The following is a 20494-nucleotide window of genomic DNA, read 5'->3' on the forward strand; positions in this document are numbered from 1 at the left end:
TTCCAAACAAATGATAAGACTAACCAACACAAGCGTGCCACAGATATCTTTCACGACTCTTTACAAAATTGATCTAAAAAGTTTGTGTTCTTTTGCTCAGAGTGTTGTTAAGTTACTATATCATCCCAAAATTAAGCATTCTGCAGAACCACAGAGGTTAGCAAATTGGTTTATCACAGATGACGAAACTATATAAGACTATCTCCATTATTAAGCGACTAAAATTTCAACAAATATCTCAACTCTTTTAAACCACAAACCTCATAAAGTGTATATTTTAACTCCAGATATTATATATTTGTTTACTGACATATTTAAATTCTAATTAAAGAATAGCCTTTACCTCTATGAGATATGCATGTTTTGATAGGTTGTGTCACGTGTGATTTGGGGGTGATCTTAACATGATTATCACGTGATGAATGTTATAGAAAGAAAGATAAAGATATATATACACACACACACACACACATATATATATATATCATCGGTTGTATGTAAGAATTTCTCATGATTTGGAGATAAGGTTTTTCTAAGCATTGTTAGCATCAAATACTTACTTGTTTAGTTGTCAAACAATGATGTAGCAACACCTCGTACTTGTCAATCTACGAAATGAATTAAAAGCATATAGGATTAGTGAATTAGTGGGATCGAAATAATGGTTCTATCCGTTGGAATTGGATCCTCTCCGAGGCAATGCCTCGGGATCCTACTGACCAGACAATATAGGTCGTTGGATTTTGATCCAACAACTACAATATAACTTTTAGAGGGACCCCCTTATTTGTAGCCATTGGATCAAAATCCAACAGCCTATGTTGTCCGGTCAATAGGATCCTGAGGCATTGCCTCGGAGAGGATCCAATTCCCTATCCCTTAACCTTAAGCAAATGAAATGCAAAAAGTCAAAACTTGTTGAGTGGTATTAAGCAGAAAAAGTAGGACGAACACTTAAGCTTGAACGCACAGGAACCTACTATATCTTTTGACACAAAGCCCAAAATAAGTGGGCTCATTGCTGATCAGTATCACTGAATTTGATTAGAATTTATGCCATGCGCATTGTGAATTGCGCGCGTCGCTACATACAACCTATGAATAGTGTGCATATTGGGCTTTGATAAAAATTTTGTTAGGGATTTCAACCCGGTCGAAGAGAAAAAGAGTGTCCCACACAACAATGTAACCTATCCTCAGCTAAACAATAAAGAAATTACATTCATTCCTTAACTGAAACATCTTGGAGTAAATTCGAAGGCTCCTCAAACCACATAAACTCTTGAGAACTCCCAATACCCATACGAGCAAGGCGGTGAGCTGTAGAATTACCCTCCCGCTGCACATGGGTAAACCTCAAGTAAGCCATCCCTCTGAGGAAGAAACTAACATCGTTTATTACAAGACCCAAGGATGAGCAATCTTCCCCTTGATCCTTCATTGCCGTGAGCACCAAACTAGAGTCTCTTTCAAAAATAACCTTCCAGCCGAGAAGACAATTATTTTTAACCAATAATATAAGTTAGAAGTCATAAAGTTCAAATTTCGTCAATTACGATTTTTGAATATATAAATAAAAGTAAATAAAAACTTTGGGCTGTTGTACAGGTTATTTTGGGAATTTCAGTTGACCAAAAATATTGCTACCTGCAACAAAATAAAATTAAAAATGAATTAGCAACAAAAGGCGCGTTGGACCTTGAAGTAGCGATCAGTTGATAACACTCACTTGAGAAACCCTAGTTTTTCCGAGAAAGTGAGGGAAAATGCCTCGAGAGATCATCACGTTGCAGGTGGGACAATGCGGGAACCAGATCGGAATGGAGTTCTGGAAGCAGCTCTGCCTCGAGCACGGAATCAGCAAGGAAGGCATTCTCGAGGACTTTGCCACTCAGGTCCCTCCTCCCACTCCCAGTCACTTTCTGACTCTCTACTCTCTTTTCCTCTCTGCGTCTTAACTGCTTGTTTGGTTTCCGAGAAAATACTGCCCTGGCACAGAAAGAAATGGAATTTTGAGTTGAGAATTTGTTTAATTTCGCCTTAATTGTGTGGGTTTGAATGTGTGCAAGCTCTCAAGGAATTGCTGAGAAAATTATGGTGGAGGGAAAAAAAAATCAAATTTCTAATTGTTTAGGACAATTGAAACTCAATTAGGGCGTAAATAATGTTTTCAGAGGTACCGTAAAATGAATGAAGAATTACTATGAAGAATTTCAGTTTAATAGAGATTATATGGTGACGGTATATTGTCCTGACTAAGTCATTGATTTCGATCACTTCGATAATGTAGATTAAGAATTGGTGGGAAATTAATGGTCTTCTTGTCAATTTGGGTAGCAATGAGGAATTATGCATTGGCTATGTGAATTGTGATGGTATAGGCAGTAGGCACTATAGCAACCTTATCAACTGCTAGTCAGAAAAGTCTTGCTCTTGATAAAGATGTCTGTGATTATATTTTGAAAATTTGAAATGCAACAGGGAGGCGACCGGAAAGATGTGTTTTTCTACCAAGCTGATGATCAGCATTATATACCACGAGCTTTGTTGATCGATCTGGAGCCCAGAGTGATTAATGGGATTCAAAACAGCGAATATCGAAATCTCTACAATCATGAAAACATCTTTGTTTCAGATCATGGTGGCGGTGCAGGAAATAATTGGGCCAGTGGATACGATCAGGTTTGTGTGGAAGTTACTTTTGAGTTCCTGTAATGTAATTTCATGGTAACGAAGCTTTATGCTTCAATTGCATATAAATGCACTGAAATTGTTGTGAATACTGATCAGGGGAAGGGTGTTGAAGAGGCTATAATGGACATGATTGATAGAGAAGCGGATGGGAGTGATAGTCTTGAAGGATTTGTTCTATGCCATTCAATTGCTGGAGGAACAGGCTCAGGTTTCTTTGCATTTTTTTTATATCGTACCCGATGTTTTTTTTCGTTTCATGGTTTAATTAACACTTTTTCCCAAATTGGTTCCTACTTAGAGCATTGCTGGGTCAATTATATTAATTATAACATTTGATTGTCCTGCCTTTTTCAAACAAGATATAAAATTTAGGCTGGCGATACATAGCATCCCCTTCACTTAGGAGTGTGAAGAACTATTAATGTAATTAGTTGCTACCCTCAGTATCTCCATGTCCATTGGGGTAACATCTTGCTTCAATGACTCTGGTGTACTTTGCAGTATAATGCTATGGTTTTCTTATTCGCGACTGCTTAAGTACTTTACTTCTTGGGCAATTCTTTATTCCACTAAAATATACGATGCAGGTATGGGTTCCTATCTGTTGGAGACATTGAATGATAGATACAGCAAAAAACTGGTGCAGACATACAGTGTCTTTCCTAACCAGATGGAAACAAGTGATGTGGTGGTCCAGCCGTATAACTCACTTTTGACGCTTAAGCGACTAACGCTTAATGCAGACTGTGTTGTGGTCCTTGACAACACTGCATTGAACAGAATTGCTGTTGAGCGCCTTCATCTGACAAATCCCACCTTTGCCCAAACAAATTCTTTGGTTTCTACTGTAATGTCTGCCAGTACAACCACTCTGAGATATCCAGGGTACATGAACAATGACTTGGTTGGTCTGCTTGCATCGTTAATTCCAACACCAAGATGCCATTTTCTAATGACAGGATATACACCGCTCACAGTTGAGCGCCAGGTAATCAATCGCACCAGCTAGTTTTTCCTACATATATGTCTTTGTGTGTATTTATAGATACATCCAAGAACTTATGTATGTTGGGGCACATGCTTGGGCAAGTTTCTAAATAGAGGGGGAATTGATAGAGAGAAACGTGGGAGATGATCTGGCATCTCATGCTGTCACGAACTTTAAATTTTCATTTTATGCTTCTAAACTAGAAGGATATCTCCTCTTCACAGGCTAATGTGATTCGCAAAACCACCGTACTTGATGTTATGAGAAGACTTCTGCAGGTTAGAATGTTGTCTTACCTTTGTTTTTCTTTTCCAAAAAAGCAGAAGTAACAATTCTCTGACATTGGTCTCATTTTGCAGACGAAAAATATCATGGTTTCCTCGTATGCTCGAACAAAAGAAGCCAGTCAAGCAAAATACATTTCAATATTAAACATCATCCAAGGAGAAGTGGACCCTACTCAGGTTGTTAAATACCTATATTAATAGAGCAACATGAAGGGCAATCTTACAGTTCTATATTGATGAAAATAAGCAATACTTATATCATTATCATATTTTACATTCAGAAAGTTGAAATGGAATTGTTGTAAAATGATTATCCTATATATCTGCTTAGTTTTGGCCTATTCTCTTAATACTGTAGTGTTGTCTTGGATTCTTTTGGAAATGAATTCTTTCTGAGTATTGGATGTTCAACACATTGGTCCCTCCTCTAATGTTTTCTTTTGTTTTCAAAGTGGTTTATTTGTGCCTTTTTCTCTGTAATCAGGTTCATGAAAGTTTGCAGAGGATACGTGAAAGAAAGCTTGTTAACTTTATTGAATGGGGACCCGCAAGCATTCAGGTGTTTTTATGCAGTAAAATAAAGTAAATATGAGATGAATCCAATTATTTCAGAACTGTCTGGATATTTAATCTTTCACTTTCTTCTTTTCTGTGTAGGTTGCTTTGTCTAGAAAATCTCCATATGTGCAGACTGCCCATAGGGTGGGGATCTAATTCTTATCATAGCTTCTCTCCATTGTCTGATTTTTATGTTGATCTGATCGACAATTTTGGATTTGGACTCATGTTTTTATTTAAAGTATGACCTAATTTTGATAATGGTTCTTTGTATGTTTCTTCTTTTTAGGTCAGTGGTCTTATGCTGGCGAGCCATACTAGTATTCGCCACCTCTTCAGTAAGTGTTTGAGCCAGTACTCATTGTTACGGAAGAAGCAAGCCTTTCTTGACAACTATCGGAAGTTCCCAATGTTTGCTGTAAGTTGCCAGCCCAGCAACTGTCATTATTACTTCAGATACGGTTTGCATATTGATCTGCTTCAGCAATATTGTCATGTGCATACTCCATGTAGTTAACTAATTAGCAAAGAAGCATGCCTTTCGTGTTTTTGCCTTCATTTTTTTTTTTTAATTTGTTGGCATCATCGGTGATGAATGGAAAACCTTTTCTGGTGTTCCCACTTTATAGATGTCCGTAATTTTTTGTCTGATATAACTATGACATGAAACATGGACAGGAGAATGACCTTTCGGAGTTTGACGAATCAAGAGAAATATTGGAGAGTTTGGTTGATGAATATAAGGCCTGTGAGTCCCCGGATTACATCAAATGGGGAATGGAGGTAATTATCAGGATTTACAAACTTTACCTCGCATTTGCTTTTTATTTTTTAATTTAACCCCCAAATGATTTTCTTTTTCCAGGATCCAGACCAAGTTCTTACAGGAGAAGGCAATGCATCAGGAACAGTCGACCCAAAATTGGCAGTATGAACAAATCAGGTAAGCTACAACTAATATCTCCTGCGACTAAATTCATCTGATGATTTGGGAACACTATCACGTGTGATCTTTCCGATTATTGAGTTTCGAGTCTCTCATTTATTCACCACATATCTGTCTTTTACTTTCCTTTCAAATGAACTGAAAGCTGCCTTTAATGTTCGCTTTTCTTCGTCTGATTACCCAGGATTGAAACTGAATGTCGCAAGTTAAGCTACATTTGGAGGGGAGCATTGTAGAATATGAATTACGTTTTGTGTTCGGAGTGAATTGGTTTATAAGATTATAATGTATTATGTTTTGTGGGTGTTTCATTTTGCTTGGCGTACCCGGAAATGTTGGAAATCCAGGTCACCAATTTGAAGCTGTATCACTAGATTCATCTCCCCCATGATTTTCTACCGTTATCAAGCCGAAAGCACTGTTTGGTGAGTGCAGCTCCATTTACCATTGTATGTAGCCTTCCAAGTGGAGAAAATTTGTCATATTACTGATCGTACATGATAACTAGTTTGTCGGTCTTATCTGGTGATTGAGTGATTGAGTTACGTGATAAGAGAGATATACCATAGTTGTATACGCTTCAGTTGTGAGTCTTGGGCTAATTAAGATTTGGAATTTTTATCACAAATAGTCATTTATGATTTGAAAATGACAAATGTTAAAAAAGTCAAAAAGCCCACATCAGCCGTAGCATTAAAAAAGACGGGTGTCTGAAGAATGCAAGCAAACTGACAGTTTTCTTACGAAGTTGGATGTCAAGGACGCATTGATGAGTAGAATAATTGATACAAGTTTGCATTGATGAGTTTTGAAACGTAAAAATCAAACTCATGAGTTTGAAACATAAATGACCATACTAATGAGTTGACAAAACATAAAGGACAACTTATGATAAAAACCCTTACAATTAAAGAAAAATTAATGAAAAGGGTTTGAAAACTTTAAGTTTTAATGATGAAGACAAAATAAAGGGTAAAGTGAATAGTACCAGGATTGACTTTTTAGTGTAAAAATGTAGTTTTTCGTTAAAGTGAACAGTACCATGGGTTTTTCGTTAAAACTCTCTACAATTAACTAGTTTTCTAGAAGGTTAAACTTTGTGAGATGATGATGTTTATGTGGTTTTTTTTTTTTTTTTCTTTATAAACTTTTGATGTATTTTATTAGGTCAGATTGTAAGGATTATTACTTAAATCAACATAAAGATAACACATATTGTGCCGTTGACGTACTAAAAAACAAGAAAATAAATTATTATTACCAATACCAACTAACATAAGCAATACTAGGAAACTCAGCATTAGCCCTAGAAAGGCAAGACTCCTAGAAGATCGACAGTAAAATCATTATTAAAACTCTAGGTTTCGCCCCAGAAGACAAACATCCTAGAAGAACAAACATAAAAAGTTTTTCACACGATGCTACAACCATTAGGGTTATCATCATCGAAGATAGAACTAAAATGTTGTCGTTGTTGTAGGATTTGAGGGTGATCAAATCTATCATCTATCTAGGGATGGACAATGGTTATGGTGGGCGGGTAACTGTGGTTATTTATCCATAACCTTTTATGTTCATACCCGCATAACCGTTTACTCGTTGGGTAATTGCATAAACGGTTATACACATACTTATAACTGTTTATAAACGGTTAATCATCTCCATAACCGTGTACCCATTTAACTATAACCGTTTACCCATAACCATAACCGTTTACCCGTTTTTGAACCCGTTTATCTTTTTTTACCCTTTTACCCATTTTTTCACCCGTCTACATTTTTTTTTTTTAACAATTTGAAAATTACAAAAGAAAAATTTGTCATAATTTTCGTATTTTGACAATTAAACACAGTTATAGGTACATTTTAACATGCATTTCCCTATTTTAATAATTTAAGTTCTCATACAATTCCAATAATTGAAATAATAGTTTACGAGCGATATTTTTCTGCTACAACCAAGCAAGTCTTTAATTATAATAGTGAAGAAGGAGATATGTCCCTGTTTCTAAACATAGTTTTATGCAATAAGTAATTGATCCTAATCCCCCAAAATATATATATATATATATATATGTATGTATGTATGTATGTATGTATGTATGCAGAACCCTAGCTATTTTGTATCTTCAACAGATGCAAACATAAGAAAAGAAGAAAAACATATAAGAACTAAAGCCAGCACAAAAGAAACATACCTGAAGTCATAATTATCTTTTCCCCTGAGACAGATTGAAGGTTGGGCGGCCGGTAATCACTTTGGAGGAGCTAATTATAGCAAGAATATTTACATACACAACTTCTCGCATGTCAATGTTTGTAAAGGATTAATTACGGAAATTTGTTAATTTAATAGATGAGCGACGGAGATGAGAGAGAGGGCAGCGAAGAAGGAGAGATGAGAGGGGGACGGGGTGTTTGAGACGCGGAGAGATTGAAAATTTAGGATTTTTAATTTTACATATATTAAATTAAATGGGTAGATGGCTACCCGTTATAACCGCGGGTAATACCTATAACCATCTATTTAAATTTCACGGATAAACAGTTATACCCATAACCATTTGTTCATCTAAACGGTTACCCATAACCGTAACCGTGAACTTTAAATAGATGGGTAACCACGGTTACCTAAACTCATGGGTATTTTGCCCATCGCTACATCTATTGGATGACCATAGATCATTTGACCCATTGGATGACCACCCATTTGACCCACCAAGTGACCATTTGTAATACCCTGAAAATTTAAATATATGAATATGTGAAGAAAATCGAAAATAAATAGATTTATGGTTATGAAAAATTTAATTGAGGAATTTTAAAATTTTGTTACCGGATGTTATTATAATTTACATATTGGTATTATTGAGATTTTATATTATTTTTTTGAAAATTTATATTAATTTATTTGAATTGAGTTTTAAATTAAACAAGTTACGAAGTTTGAAGTTTGGAAATTAATACTCTAAAATCCATAGACACTTCGTGACACACCCTGACCGAAATCAGGGCGTGCTGGCCGTCACACGGAGGTGACGTAACCATGTGCACGTGCGGAAGCTAATAGAATAGTAATATAAAAAGTACGAATAATTTAAAACTAGCATACAAAGTACTAAAAACATGTGCTAGCGTAAGTGAGACGCTGAGTTCAGAGCAATAAGTCTACAGCAGTCCAAAGAAAAATGATACGACAATAGTACACCCGAGGGTGACCCTACGCTGGTGAGCGTCTGTCAGAAATGCCGGAAAAGCCCTTTGGGAAACCACCGAAACAGCTAAGCAACTAGAACCTGGAGGGGCGCAAAACAAAAGCGTGAGTGGGCAAAAACAAAGCTTTTCTAAAACCATTTAGTAAAATACGTTCTAACCCCTCGCCGTAAAACCTGTATACTTCCCAGAAAATAAACATATATACGTATGTATAGATATGCCAACCATGCTCAAGAATATGCCATGTCAAAATCTCATAATGAAATGCAAGTGCTCAGGTATAAATCATAATCATAACATATAATCTGGCAGCCGGAGTCACCTAACGTGACCTGTACGACTGCATATAGAGCTCAAATCTCAAATTCAATAACTGAACCTGCCCACGAGTCGGAACCACCTAAAGTGGTCTGTACGACAGGCCTGGGTGTAATACATATATACGCTCTAGTGCTACGATCACGTGAAGGCTGTGCGAATAATCGCGGGTCACCTACGAGTCGGAACCACCTAAAGTGGTTTGTACGACAGGACTGTGCACCTAACTTGGATCCAAGCTGAGCGTGTGGTGCGGGAGGTGAACATCACGTGAAGGACTGTGCCCTACTCTGGGCGGGAGCACTAACACCGGGGGTGCAGGTTATGAGCTCTCTAAGCATCTCAAACCACTACTGAAATATAAACATGAATAACACTTACATGGCACTTACCTGTGCGTCCACAGCACCCAATATGCATATGTATATATATAACTGCTAATGCAACCAACGATGCATGACAACGATAATGTAATGCATGGCATATAACTGATAACCATTTAATCAATTTCTGGGAAAAATATAGTATATAGGTATATACGGAAAACCAAAAGCCCACTCACTGGTATGTGGAAGGGTCGTAGCCCCCTGCCTCGAGTGACCACGCTCGTCCTCGGGATACGTATCACCTATATGCGAAACAACTATAAAAACGTTAATTTTAAAGCACATAACCAACTTCTCGTAATAACTTCTCATACATTGCTCAAATTGGACAAATGAATATACCAACGTGCTCTACACAACCTTAGGATCACACCCAAATTTTTAGAAAAATTTTCCACCGCCGCACGCGCCCCCACGCGCCGGCCACGGGCAGGCACGTGCCTGGCACGCTGACGGCGTCAACTGACGTCGTAAGGAATATTCTGTCAGTTTTGACAGATTCCGTTAACGGCGTCAGGAATATTCCGTCAGACTTGACGGAATTTTCCGTCTCCTTCTCCGGCGAACCTCCGGTGCCGTCGCCGGCGCCAGAAAACTGGAAAAACTTCTAACTTCGATTTCTCTCTCATTTTTCAACCATTTTTCGTGATTTTTGTACCAAAATGACGCCTAGAACTAGGAGAACACGACCAAACAACTTTTAAGAGTTAAAACCTACGAAATCTCACCTGTCACCAAACTCCAAATTCGGCCAACTTCGAACAGGGCGATCCCGACGTCCAAATTCTTCAAACGAAGTACTCCGAGACTCCTTGGGACCTCACCAAGCTACCTACGAGCTTCAAAATTCCAAAAACGTGCTAAATTATTTTTGCATGAATAGTACTCAAAACTGACATCGTCGAATCGACGTGAAAACGACGAAGTTCTCACCTGAAAATGGTACGACTGGACTCCCACGAGCTTCACGATCTCGACTGTGACCTTGGTTTCCTCGATCTGTAGAGGTTTGAGGGGTTTTGGGTTTGTCCGTACGTTCGAAGGAAGAGGAAGGAATGGGAGCACGGGAGAGAGACAGGGAAAGGGACAGGGAATCTGGGAGAGTGACAGTGTGTGTGTGTGTGTGTGGCCCAACACATGCCACACCACACAAAACAACCAATAATGTAACGAAAACGAACTAGGGGTAAAAGTGTCATTTCACATGTACGTTTTGGTATTTTCGGGACGGGATGTCACACTTCGAGGTCACAATTTATATGTTTGAATAGAACTCGATCTCACGAAAGTGTAGGCCCAAACCGTTCGTGAAACAAAATTATAACGAAGAAGTTATTAATGTTGAAAGTCAGGGATATTTTTGTAATGGATGTGCCACTTGTGTGGCTGTGATGGAGAGGAAATGAGAGAAAATGAGGGGGAGGACCAATCAGAAAGGGGAGAAAAGGGAGGGACCAATCAAAAGGGGAGAAAATGAGAGGGACCAATTAGAGGGGGAGAAAAGGAGAGGGACCAATCATAGGGAGAGAAAAGGGGGAAAGGAAAGAAAGAGAAAATGAAGGGGGAACTGGGTCTCTTGACTCGTGCGACTTGACCAGCAGAGGCCATGGATTCCGGCGGTTTCCCGGTCAATCTCTGGTGATTTGAAGCCTCTCACCACTTGGAAAACATTTCCTATTCTTCCCTCTACTGATTTCATCCAAAAATTGATGGAATTTGACTTGGGTACATGAAAACCATAGTGATGGGTGGGATGGTTCCATGAAGGCGATCCGTCATTTCTGAAAGTAGTACATCCAACCACCACCACCAATAGGCTCCCCCTAACCTTAGGAACAAAGTCCAAACAAGTTTGGGGGCGGCGGAGCACCGGAGGTGACGGATCGAAGTTGCCAATTTCTAGGGTTTTTGGCGGGTTATAGGGAAATTGGAGCTTTTCCAAGCCAAATTGGCCTTAGTCATATGTATAAAACTTGCTCCACTCATTGAGATCTACATTTTTGTAAAATTTGGTGATTTTTGGAGATAGTTGAATTTTTTGGCGAGTTGAGACAGCCGACCGCCACCTGTGGCAGCGTGTGGCTAGTGAGCCGATGTCATATTTTTAAGCTAATTTCGATATTATGAATCCATATTTGATATGCATTTGGTGCGATTCCTTTGTTTGAACCTAGTTAGTGATTGTTAGTCACTTGAATGTTTTCGGAAATGAGTTATAAAGTGGAAAGATGAACTACGAAAGGCTTGATCCCACTCAAGGGTATGTAGGCAGTCTAACAATGTTAGATGTAGCCTTAAATGGTCGAGATAAGCTTTTGTTGAGAAATTGAAAAAGGAAAGAAATTTGGTGACTAATTTGAGGTTTCACCTTATTTTTGGTAAATGAATGTTGTTTAAAGTTTTTGTGAGGGATTAAGAAATCGAAGTAAAGAATGGTGATTAATGGTAGTTTAAATAAACAAGAGTTTAGTTTGGGCCTATCACCGATATTATTTTCCTAAATAAATATTTCGGGGTGGGGCGTTACAAATGGTTTCAGGGCAAATGATCATACCCTACAATGTGAGAAATTATTGAATTTGTGGATGTGAATTATGAATTTCCTTGATATTGCATTATTTCATAAGTTCTATGAATAATGAGGAATTTATATGGAAAGTATATAATGTGAATTACAATGAATTGAATTGAATGATAGTAGGAAAATGTTAAAATATCGTATTCATATTATAGCTTTGAAGATGAGCACTTGATTAAGTCTCGGATTAATCTTGAATTGAGGTTATATTATGATATGCATTATGGAAATGTTGAATGTTAAAATGATTGTGAAAAGTAGGTGGAAAATCTACCTCCAAGGGGTTGAGCCATATTACTGGCTTGGCGGCGGACATGGGTAAAAAGAAGCTACAGTGCTCACATGCAATAAAGATTCAGCGTCTTCCAAAAAATGCCCTACAGAAAACAATATTTATGTGGGCTCGAGTAACGATGATGTAATTTGGAGTAAACCATTCTCAAGATAAAAATTTGAAGACCTCCTGCTGACCTCAACGCCAAGCCTTGTTTGATCGCTCAAAGGATCATTATAATTTATACACATTCTTCTCAGTTTTGACCATCGGATCGAGTTAATTGAAGAAAATAAAATGACAGATAAAAAGGGCATGGAAAGTAAAAATGGGTGTGTAGATAGTACCACCCTAAAATAAATTATAAATTTAAGTCTCGCTATATAAGAATTCAAAAAGAAAAATACGGTGTTGTTAAAATATTAGGGGGGCGTTATTGAAACTTTGTAAAAAGTTATTTTGCACTTTTTTATAGTCATATGTATTTAGAGTGCATAATGACTTTATAGAATGCCAATGATAACTCCAAAAAAGAAAAGAAAAAAATTAGGCTGACATTATTGACACACCAAAAAAATTCATTTTGCACTCCACTTAAGTGTTTTTTCTTCTTATATTTGTATATATTTTGAGCATTGTTCTAAAAGGTGGTCACTTGCTAGGCAACTGGCAACCATCATGATTAATTCTTAGTCCTTTAAAATATCGGGTAGAACGTCTAAGCATGCCTAGGAGGGGTTAAGCGGGACTAGGCGGGCTAAGTGACTGTTTAGGTTTTTATTCAATGACTCAAGGTCATGACTCACTCTCTCAGACATAAAAAGGAAACTCAAATTCTCTCTACGACTATGTGTGTTCCACTCTACCAATGTCCATTCAAGATATCCATGTTTTCAACAAATTGTAATACTTTATAATTTTTATGTTTCATAATATAAGTATTTTTTTTTAAAGGTATCAGTAGACACTTATTTATATGTTATATAAATTTAATAACAAAAACTAAAAAATACACAGGTCCCGCCTAGGCGCTAGGCTCTTACCTGGCCCCCAACTACTGCTTAACCTAAAAATCCCTGCATAGGCGCTAGGCGGCTGGCGACCGTCTTAATTAATGCCTAGGCGTTTGAAAATTAAGAAAGAGTGCATAAACCTGTTGAGGTGCCTGCCTAAACCGCCTAGGCACCCACCTAGGCATTCACTTAGGTTGCGACTCACTTAGACAGAAAATAGATAACTTTCATTTTGAATTTTATTTTTTTAATAGATTGTAAGAGACTTGTTGAATACTTAAATGAACAACACACCTTGTAAGCTTGTTCCCAATGTTTTCATTATGTTCCAGTACTTCATAATATATATGTCATTCTATTTTGTAGTTTATCATCAGTATATATATATATATATATATATATATATATATATATGTTAAGTATAAACAAACACTTATTTATATAAAATATAATAGATTTACTTAAATTCACCTAGACGTCCACCTAGGCCCCACCTAGACGCTAGGCTCCAGTTCATGGTCTGACTAACGTCTACTGTCTTTTAGAACCTTGACAACTCTTAAATAGTAACATGATCTTAGCTGGTCTCACCTCTCTCTTTCTCTCGAAATTAACCAGAGAAATTATTTGAATTTTGAATTTGAATACCATCCAATTGCATAGAGACGATAGATAAAACAATATAATTCGTCAATAACGTAATGAAAACAAAGCTAAAAGCTGTTCTACTACCAACCATTGGTCCGTTGTTGACAGAAACACTAATCACCAGCTTAAAAGGAAAAATAATCATTAACAAAAAAATTATTTAATAATTTGCACACTTGATTTATTTAATACCAAATCAACTGTCACATAGAATAACGGATCCTTTTCCTGGGGACCATGAAGATTTCGTAATCGTGATCGTTCATCGTATATCATACGATTAGTTTTCGTTAGGTATTATTTATATTTAATTTAAAATTTAAAATGATTTATGACCATACGATATAAGATGAACGATCACAATCATAAGATCTTCAGAAAAAAAATCCGACAAGGATCCTTTTCCGAATAATATAATGTAAACTTCTTTTCATTGACAATTGTCAATACCAGATTCTCAAGGTAATATAATTTTCATTGTCGTAAGATGATCTATTCAGTTCTTCATTCTCCAGAAGAGAGAATGCATGAACAAAGATGTCCTTCCATACAGATCTTCGAAGCGTAAATTCAATATTATTTGCCTCGATTCCACCATGTTTAAAATATAAATAAAATAATAATATCATTAGACAGTGTAACGAACACACACGAAAGATGACTCCAATCTCACATGGTCCTCACCTCTCACACAATTATAGCCGTTTATCCCGTTGTAGGCCCCGCCCGAATTGTAGAATCCGAGACTTGTTTGAATAATATTAATTTCCACCCAAAAACACATGGCCACGTCACCAAATTGACAGTAAAAAGGACAAAAGCAAAAAATATAATAAAAAATAAATGAAAAAGGCCATTACGATACAGGGAGGCCTGCCTTATTCTTCTCTCGCTGGCCTTTCCTCACCGGTCACCACTCTCAACCCAACCCTTTATATAACAACCCTAAACTCTCTCCTTCTCTCTCTCTCCTCCCTCACATTCTCTCTCTTTCTCTCTCTAAGTTTTGAGTTTTGCTCATTTTTGTCTGTTTTTTTTTCATTCAAATTCTTTGCTTTAAGATTTATTTTTTGTTTAGAGTTTTAATAGGGAAGGAAAAATGGCTCTTTGCTTTGGATTTTCTAAAGCATTTTTTAGAGTTGTTCTAGTCTCTGCAATTGTCTTGTTCGCCCTTCTATCCCCATCTGCTGCTGCCACGCCCAAGCCCTCCGCTGCTGCTGCCACTCCTTCCTCCGCCCCTTCTCCCACCGCCGCCGCCCCTGCCCCTGGCCCTTCCAGCGATGGTATTTTCCAATTTTTGTTTTCTTAATTCTCATTGTATATTTCTTTGTTTATAATTAGATCTGAATGCCTTTTGTTGATTTTTGTTTTCGAAAATTTTCTCTCTTTTTTTTGGCACTTCGGTTTTGTTTTCCTTTTTTTGGTTGAGCAACGAGCACTGGGCTTTTTATTTGGGGTAAATTGCACTAATGGTGTCTCGGAACACATTTTCGTACTTGTAGTTTCATTCGGTTGATACCATTAAATCCAATTCGTAAAAAATGGATGGAAAATTCAATTTAATTGACGATTGGACTAAAGTGAAAACAGAACGAAACTATAAGGATTAAGTTTTTTTAAAAATAATGTGATTTTTTTGTAATTTTGGTTGTAAATTTGGCAGGAACTTCAATAGACCAAGGGATTGCATATGTGCTGATGCTTGTGGCTCTGGTGCTGACATATCTCATTCATCCTCTGGACGCATCGTCATCCTACAATTTCTTTTGAGTTGGATTCTTTTTAGGTGAATTAGTTAAAAAAAAATATGAGAAAAAAATGGTGGTGATTTTTTCCTTTTGCCCTCTATGATTTATTTGACTCTGTGATTGTTTGTGCATATTTAGAGAAATTGATGAGTGGTAATATTTGAGGTTGATTTAGCTTCTGTTGTATAATTGTTGTCAAATTATTGTTCCTTTCTTCGTTTCTGCTCCATTCCTTTCTTTTACCACGTTCCCATGGACACAAACACGTTATGTGACCCGACACACCTGAAATGTGTTACAAACTCATCTTCTCGTTTACTTGCTCGCATACCTTTATGTTTTTCATGCGCGACTAAGATTAAAAGTCGAGAAAATACAAGGAGAGGATCTAGATCCCAACAAGAAACATGTAGTTGTGATACGCTTGAGCCTTGTCAATATCTGATAAACTTGAGTCTTGGATGTACAGAAAGAGAAACAAATACATCAGATGGGGACATTGTCTAGTATATATGCTCTGGGTACTAGCTGACGAGCGTCCATTCCGACCGTCCCTTTTTCAAAATCTTATAGCTCTAATCACATGAATAGGATACCAATTTCCGGTATGCAATAATAACAAGGCTATAAAAACAGGAAGAATAATATGATGTACAAAGAAATAAACCAAACTAGGTTATAGGTGGTTAAGTTGAGACAATATCGGTGATGTTAATGGTGGTCCATGCTTGACCTATAAAATTTATCAGAGCAAGAGTGAAAAAGAAGCCGGTGGCAGTGACGAGCCCCTTCCAGCCTCCAACTCCGAGAGCACAGTTATTGCAGGCAGTCCTTACCGCTGCAATTCTGTGATCAGGTTCATCCTCTTCTTCTTCTTCTTTATCTGAAAAAGATAGAAGAAATAACAGAAAATTTAGAAATGAGAAGGGATCGACCTGGAAGTGTTTGAATGTACCATAACTTACCAATGGCGACAACATGATATAGTCGAATTCATTGCAGTATAAAACAACAAGCATGCCCTCTATAAAACAGAAAGTGAACTTCAAGGCTTTGACACAACGGGTCGCTCGATCGTACTCGTTAAATAGTAATATTAATGTTTATTTCATTTATTTTTAATGTTCATTAAGTCGCGTCAAACATAAGCTCGAGCTCATTTAAAAGATACTTGTGATACCATAGTATTTGGCTTGTCTCATTGAGCCACACAAAAACAAAAAAAAATTAAATAAATAAAAAGAATCACTTGGCCAAAACAAAATTTTAATTGAAAATAAATAAGAAACAAAAATAATAATAAATTGCTGGACACAAAAAAGAAAAAGAATAAAGTATTTTTTTCGAATCTTATAAAATAAAGGACGAGGATCCTCTCCGCATCTTCTTTGTGGGGATTCAGAAATCAATCAATCGTGTCATTTTATTGTAAATCGTGCAATCAATTTTCGTTAAGTATTATTTATATTCAATTTTAAATTCAAAATTCAAAATAATTTCTAACCGCATGATATACGATGAACGAACTCGATTGATTGATCATCCAGATCCCCACAAAGAGGATCCTATTCCTAAAATGAAATCACCAAAAAGCAATACAAACGCATTTCGAAAAACAATCAAATCGTACACTTATGAACTGCTAGGAGAACAAAATATTCCTTGCAGACAAGAGATTTTTCAGTGTAATTGGCATACGAGGTGGTACATCACGTGTCACTATATAAATGGTGGGACATGTATGTTAAAAAGTTAATAACTTAAAAAATAAAAGTTCCCACCACTTACATAAAAACATATGGTGTACCACTCATGTTCCCGTCCAATAAAAAATTTCTCCTTGGAGACGCTACTTCAAGATACTTTAGGTCTAGTTCTAACTGAATTAGATACGGGGGACATGAAGGCATCATTTTTATCCCTCATTGTGGTCCAACGATCAACACTTACATTAGGGTAGTTCTATACACCCGCCAATTTTTATTTTCCATATACCTCTTTCAGTTTTTCGATCATTGGATCAAGTTAAATAGAAAAGATTAAAGATAAAAAATTAATAAGGATGTATGAATATCACTATCCTTCTATTATCCTATGATATTTTAATAAAACAATATTCCAACAAAAACAACTTAACAATTTTTCTTATTAGAATCCAATAAAAAGTAAAAAAAAAAAAAAAAGATGCCAAATAAGAATAAAGAATCACTTTATTTTTGCCAAAAAAACATAAAAGTCCTTACTATATTAACCGCCTAATGAGAATAAAGAGGAAAAAAAAAAAAAAAATTTATTGGGCTCTAATTAAATAAAGGGCCTGTTTAGCATATTCTTATAACCGTTTGGGGCCCACAAACAAAAACATAAAATTCGCACGTACAAGTAAGCTTAATTAGGGAAACCCTAACTCATTCGGTATCACATTCACGCAGACTCTCCCGCACCCTGCTGAAATCGATGGCGCGTAGAACAGAGGCGGCGACGACGGCGATGAGAAGCAAACAATGGAAGAGGAAGAGGAAGAGGAAGAGGGAGCGGATGTCTACGATAAGGTACCCTGTACCCTCGCGCCTCTATATATACGACGCATAAGGCGTGGGGTTTCTTGAGGAATAGCCAAATCACACAAACCCTAGACGAAGGCAATGAAGCGCCGCGGAAGAGAAAACTCGTTATACGAACAGGAAGAATATCCAGAAGAGGCCCTTTTTTACGACGAAGAGGGAGAAGAGAAGGAGGAGGAACGACAAGGAGGAGGCTCTGATCGTAAAAGGAGGAGATCGGATCGCAGAGAAGATTTCGCATCGAAGTTTTTGGATATTGAAGCCGAGGTCGATAGCGAAGAGGAAGACTATGAATCTGAGCCCGAGGACGAGGGCTTCATAGCCCAACCTGGCGACGATCCAAACCCGAGTGATGGAGAAGACGATGACGACGTTAGAAGGGCGAAACACGGTCGGCCGTTGTTCCCGGAGGAATTGGAGTCGGAAGAAGATATTGAAGAATTAGAGAGAAGAGTTCAGGGGCATTTTGATTCTCACCAAATTCAGTTTGATGATGGTGATGATGATGATGAAATTGGGCAGCAAGCTCGGTTACCTTGCGTAAGTGACCCGAAATTGTGGATGGTCAAATGCGCGATCGGGCACGAGAGAGAGGTTGCTCTCTGCTTGGCGCAGAAGTGCATCAATCAAAAATCAAATCCATCTTATATGATCAGGTCTGCAATTGCTTCTGATAATCTGAAAAACTACATATATGTTGAGGCAGAAAAAGAAGCCCATGTGAGAGAAGCTTGCAAAGGCATGCGCTATGTGTTTGCTGCCCAGAAAATTGTTCTTGTTCCTATTAAGGAGATGGTAGGTGTCGTTTCTGTGGAGAGAAAACCCTCCGTTGATGTTTCAGTGGATAGTTGGGTGAGGATGAAGAGGGTAAAGACGTATGAAGGGGACCTTGGCAGGGTTGTGGATGTGGATGATGTGAGGAGGAGGGTTACTGTGAAATTGATTCCAAGGATTGATTTTCCAGAACTTGCGAGTAAATTGGAGGGACTAGGCCTACAAAAGAAGAGATTTGTTCCTCCTCCTGCGCGGTTGATGAACGTTGATGAAGCTGAAAGAGTACTGGGGATTCAGGTAAAGGAGACAAGAGATCGGGCGACGGGTGAATACTTTGATAAGATTGGTGACATGAAGTTTAAAGATGGGTTCTTGTATAAGACCGTGGCAATGAGTTCGATCAGCTGGCATAATGTAAATCCTACTTTGGATGAACTTGAAAAATTTAGAAACCCTGCAGGGAATGAGAATGCCGATCGTGGCGATGATATGTTTTCGAACCGAAATAAAGGAGAGTTTATGAAGGGTGATGCAGTTGTGGTGGTGAAGGGAGATCTGATAAATTTGGCTGGGAGGGTTGAGAAGGTTGAGGAAGGGAATGTTCATATGCGACCCGACATGAAAGGCCTTCCAGAAACTCTTGTGATAAACAAGAACAATCTTTGCAAGTACTTTAAAATTGGGAATCATGTGAAGGTTACATCCGGTAGTCAGAAAGGTGCTGCTGGCATGGTTGTGAAGGTTGATCAGCAGCATGGGCTGGTCACCATTATAACTGATAAAACCAAGAAACATGTTTGCGTGTTCGCTGACGATGTTGTGGAGAGTTCTGGTGCTACTGATGATGATGCTAATGGTGTTTCTAGTTTCTCAAGATTTGGCCATTACAAAACTCCGAGCAAGTTTTCTGGAGGTGGAAGAAGAGGGCCTGATGCTAATGGTTTGGATGCAGGGACTAGGGTGAAAATTCGGCAGGGTGTTTATAAGGGCTACCGCGGTCGTGTTGTAGAGGTCAAAGGACAAAATCTGCTGGTTGAATTAGAGTCCCAAATGAAGATTGTAACAGTTGATCGTCGAAGTTGTGTTTCTCATTCTGATAACTTTGCCGCGGTTGGAACACTGTATCGCTATGGCAGTGGCATGAGAGGGGCTGAGACTCCGATGAGAGATTTCAGAGCAACTCCGCTCCATTTGTTCATGACTACTCCGATGAGAGATCCTAATGCAACTCCGCTTCATTCGTATATGACGTCTCCGATGAGAGACCCCAGAGCAACTCCCATCCATGATGGCATGAAGACTCCAATGCTCTACTGATTTTCAGCTTTTAAGATTTCTAGTTACGTTTGAGTATTAGTTTTTATGTTTTTTGTTAAGCCCCTTGAGACTTTGAGTATTAGTTTGGCATTTTGCTAATGTCAAAACTTTAATATTTGTATTAAGGGAATAAATTTTAAATATCATCCAACTTTATTATAAATTGGAGGGTCCCAGTGACTATTT

General features: G+C 37.7%; 2 protein-coding genes and 1 pseudogene across 3 annotated transcripts; all 3 read left to right on the top strand.

Moving 5' to 3' along the window:
- The first annotated feature begins 1547 nt into the window (after positions 1–1547).
- Positions 1548–6026, top strand: LOC137720234 (tubulin gamma-1 chain). The gene is made up of 12 exons (XM_068459274.2): positions 1548–1895; positions 2482–2682; positions 2791–2902; positions 3282–3682; positions 3907–3960; positions 4042–4146; positions 4454–4528; positions 4627–4671; positions 4817–4945; positions 5206–5310; positions 5393–5470; positions 5658–6026. Exons 1-11 carry the CDS (start codon positions 1767–1769, stop codon positions 5459–5461), a joined length of 1425 nt encoding a protein of 474 aa, XP_068315375.1. The 5' UTR covers positions 1548–1766; the 3' UTR covers positions 5462–5470; positions 5658–6026.
- Positions 6027–14776: 8750 nt separating this feature from the next.
- LOC137719401 (arabinogalactan protein 41-like) lies at positions 14777–15827 on the top strand. Its single transcript, XM_068458441.2, has 2 exons — positions 14777–15188; positions 15569–15827. Exons 1-2 carry the CDS (start codon positions 15005–15007, stop codon positions 15673–15675), a joined length of 291 nt encoding a protein of 96 aa, XP_068314542.2. The 5' UTR covers positions 14777–15004; the 3' UTR covers positions 15676–15827.
- A 2246-nt stretch (positions 15828–18073) lies between these two features.
- On the top strand, positions 18074–20471 carry LOC137721055 (putative transcription elongation factor SPT5 homolog 1 pseudogene; annotated as a pseudogene). Its single transcript, XR_015964190.1, has one exon. The product of XR_015964190.1 is annotated as a putative transcription elongation factor SPT5 homolog 1 pseudogene (transcript).
- Positions 20472–20494: the final 23 nt, after the last annotated feature.

This window comes from Pyrus communis, chromosome 1, assembly GCF_041283825.1.
Source record: "Pyrus communis isolate YQ-2024b chromosome 1, ASM4128382v1, whole genome shotgun sequence".
NCBI lineage: Eukaryota > Viridiplantae > Streptophyta > Magnoliopsida > Rosales > Rosaceae > Pyrus > Pyrus communis.

Bases quoted from the DNA above. Each gene is read 5' to 3' on its own strand.
- LOC137720234 (XM_068459274.2), top strand. From the start codon at position 1,767: ATGCCTCGAGAGATCATCACGTTGCAGGTGGGACAATGCGGGAACCAG. The intron at 2,683-2,790 runs GTTTGTGTGGAA...AATACTGATCAG, and splicing joins GGGCCAGTGGATACGATCAG to GGGAAGGGTGTTGAAGAGGC. The intron at 4,529-4,626 runs GTGTTTTTATGC...TTTTCTGTGTAG, and splicing joins GGGGACCCGCAAGCATTCAG to GTTGCTTTGTCTAGAAAATC.
- LOC137719401 (XM_068458441.2), top strand. From the start codon at position 15,005: ATGGCTCTTTGCTTTGGATTTTCTAAAGCATTTTTTAGAGTTGTTCTA. The intron at 15,189-15,568 runs GTATTTTCCAAT...TAAATTTGGCAG, and splicing joins CCCTGGCCCTTCCAGCGATG to GAACTTCAATAGACCAAGGG.